The 1153-nt window shown below is 40.5% G+C and overlaps 1 protein-coding gene across 1 annotated transcript in view; it reads left to right on the top strand.

The window, feature by feature from the left end:
• Nucleotides 1-644, top strand: part of LOC106511081 (ankyrin repeat and SOCS box protein 5) — a gene marked incomplete at its 3' end in the record, with an annotated part of 10852 nt that extends 10208 nt beyond the window's left edge. Inside the window, 2 exon segments of the mRNA XM_013999824.1 lie at nucleotides 303-410; nucleotides 491-644. Coding sequence (XP_013855278.1) covers nucleotides 303-410; nucleotides 491-644 — 262 coding nt within the window.
• Nucleotides 645-1153: the final 509 nt, after the last annotated feature.

Genomic DNA, 1153 nt, shown 5'->3' with positions numbered 1-1153 from the left:
TTAACGAAAATGTAAGATTATCATTGCATTATTTATTGTATTACATTTTACATCACATTCTGAYTTTGTAAAAAAAGGATTCTATTGAACTGAATTGCACTAAAAGAGCGACACTCAGCCTCAGGTCCAAACCAGAGATTATTGTCCTAAAACTGCCCGTAGTCCAGTGATATTCAGCGTTTCCATGTGTGTACTTTCATGCTAAACAATAGTAAATATATTTATGAGTTGATACACATTTGCATGAGTGGAAACAGTTTTTATAGGTTTTATATCATACTGTATGCATCTTTTTTTTGCAGGGCTATCATGCTAACACCGTCACCATGGATCAYGTGACACCTCTCCATGAAGCCTGCCTGTCAGGACACTTAGCTTGTGTCAGAGCGTTGTTAGCTGTTGGAGCTAATGTAAGTGTTTTTGAGGCACATTAAACAGTTGTTTTATAAGAACACAAGGACAACGTGCTCATGTGGACGTTTGTCTGCAGGTGAACGCTGCCACCATTGATGGCGTCACTCCTTTGTTCAACTGCTGCGCCTCGGGGAGTGTTGGTTGTCTGGACCTGCTGCTGCAGAGCGGAGCACACGTCCGTGCACGTCACACACATTTCCCTTCAGCTTTGCATGAAGCCTGCAGACGAGGTACAGTAAATACAGAGCAGAACCAGGGCCAGTTCCAGGAATGCATATGTGGTGGGGCAGACAGAAATTTGCATTTGTTGTTGTTGTCATTAAGTGTTTTCTTCATAGGATTGTGTTGTTACTGTCTGCTGTGTCCAACCTCCAAGAAATGTGTTGATCTTAGTCAGCCCTTAAAGACCTGTCCAGTAGGGTGTCCCACCTGAAGACAACATTCATGCTGCTGAAGCTTTTAGAGTCAGAWTTTTTTCATTTTTATTACAATAAATAATATTATTTATAATGAATTTTAATGTCATATAACAATCAGAGTTTCCCCTAAGACTTGTTTTAACCGTGGTGGTGTGGTGACCTCTCATGAGTGGTGGAGGGGGCTAAATGGAAATTGAAATTTAATTTTACAAGTATATGTATACAAAGTTTACTACAGTATATCCAAATGTTCTCAGTCAGCAGGTTGACAGTTTTAGGAGCTGCTTGAGTAAAACTTCCTCGTTCTCCTCCTCATCCTC

Source organism: Austrofundulus limnaeus, unplaced genomic scaffold (genome assembly GCF_001266775.1).
Source record: "Austrofundulus limnaeus strain Quisiro unplaced genomic scaffold, Austrofundulus_limnaeus-1.0 Scaffold2495, whole genome shotgun sequence".
Taxonomy (NCBI): Eukaryota; Metazoa; Chordata; class Actinopteri; order Cyprinodontiformes; family Rivulidae; genus Austrofundulus; species Austrofundulus limnaeus.
This window is presented reverse-complemented; position numbering and strand designations above follow the sequence as displayed.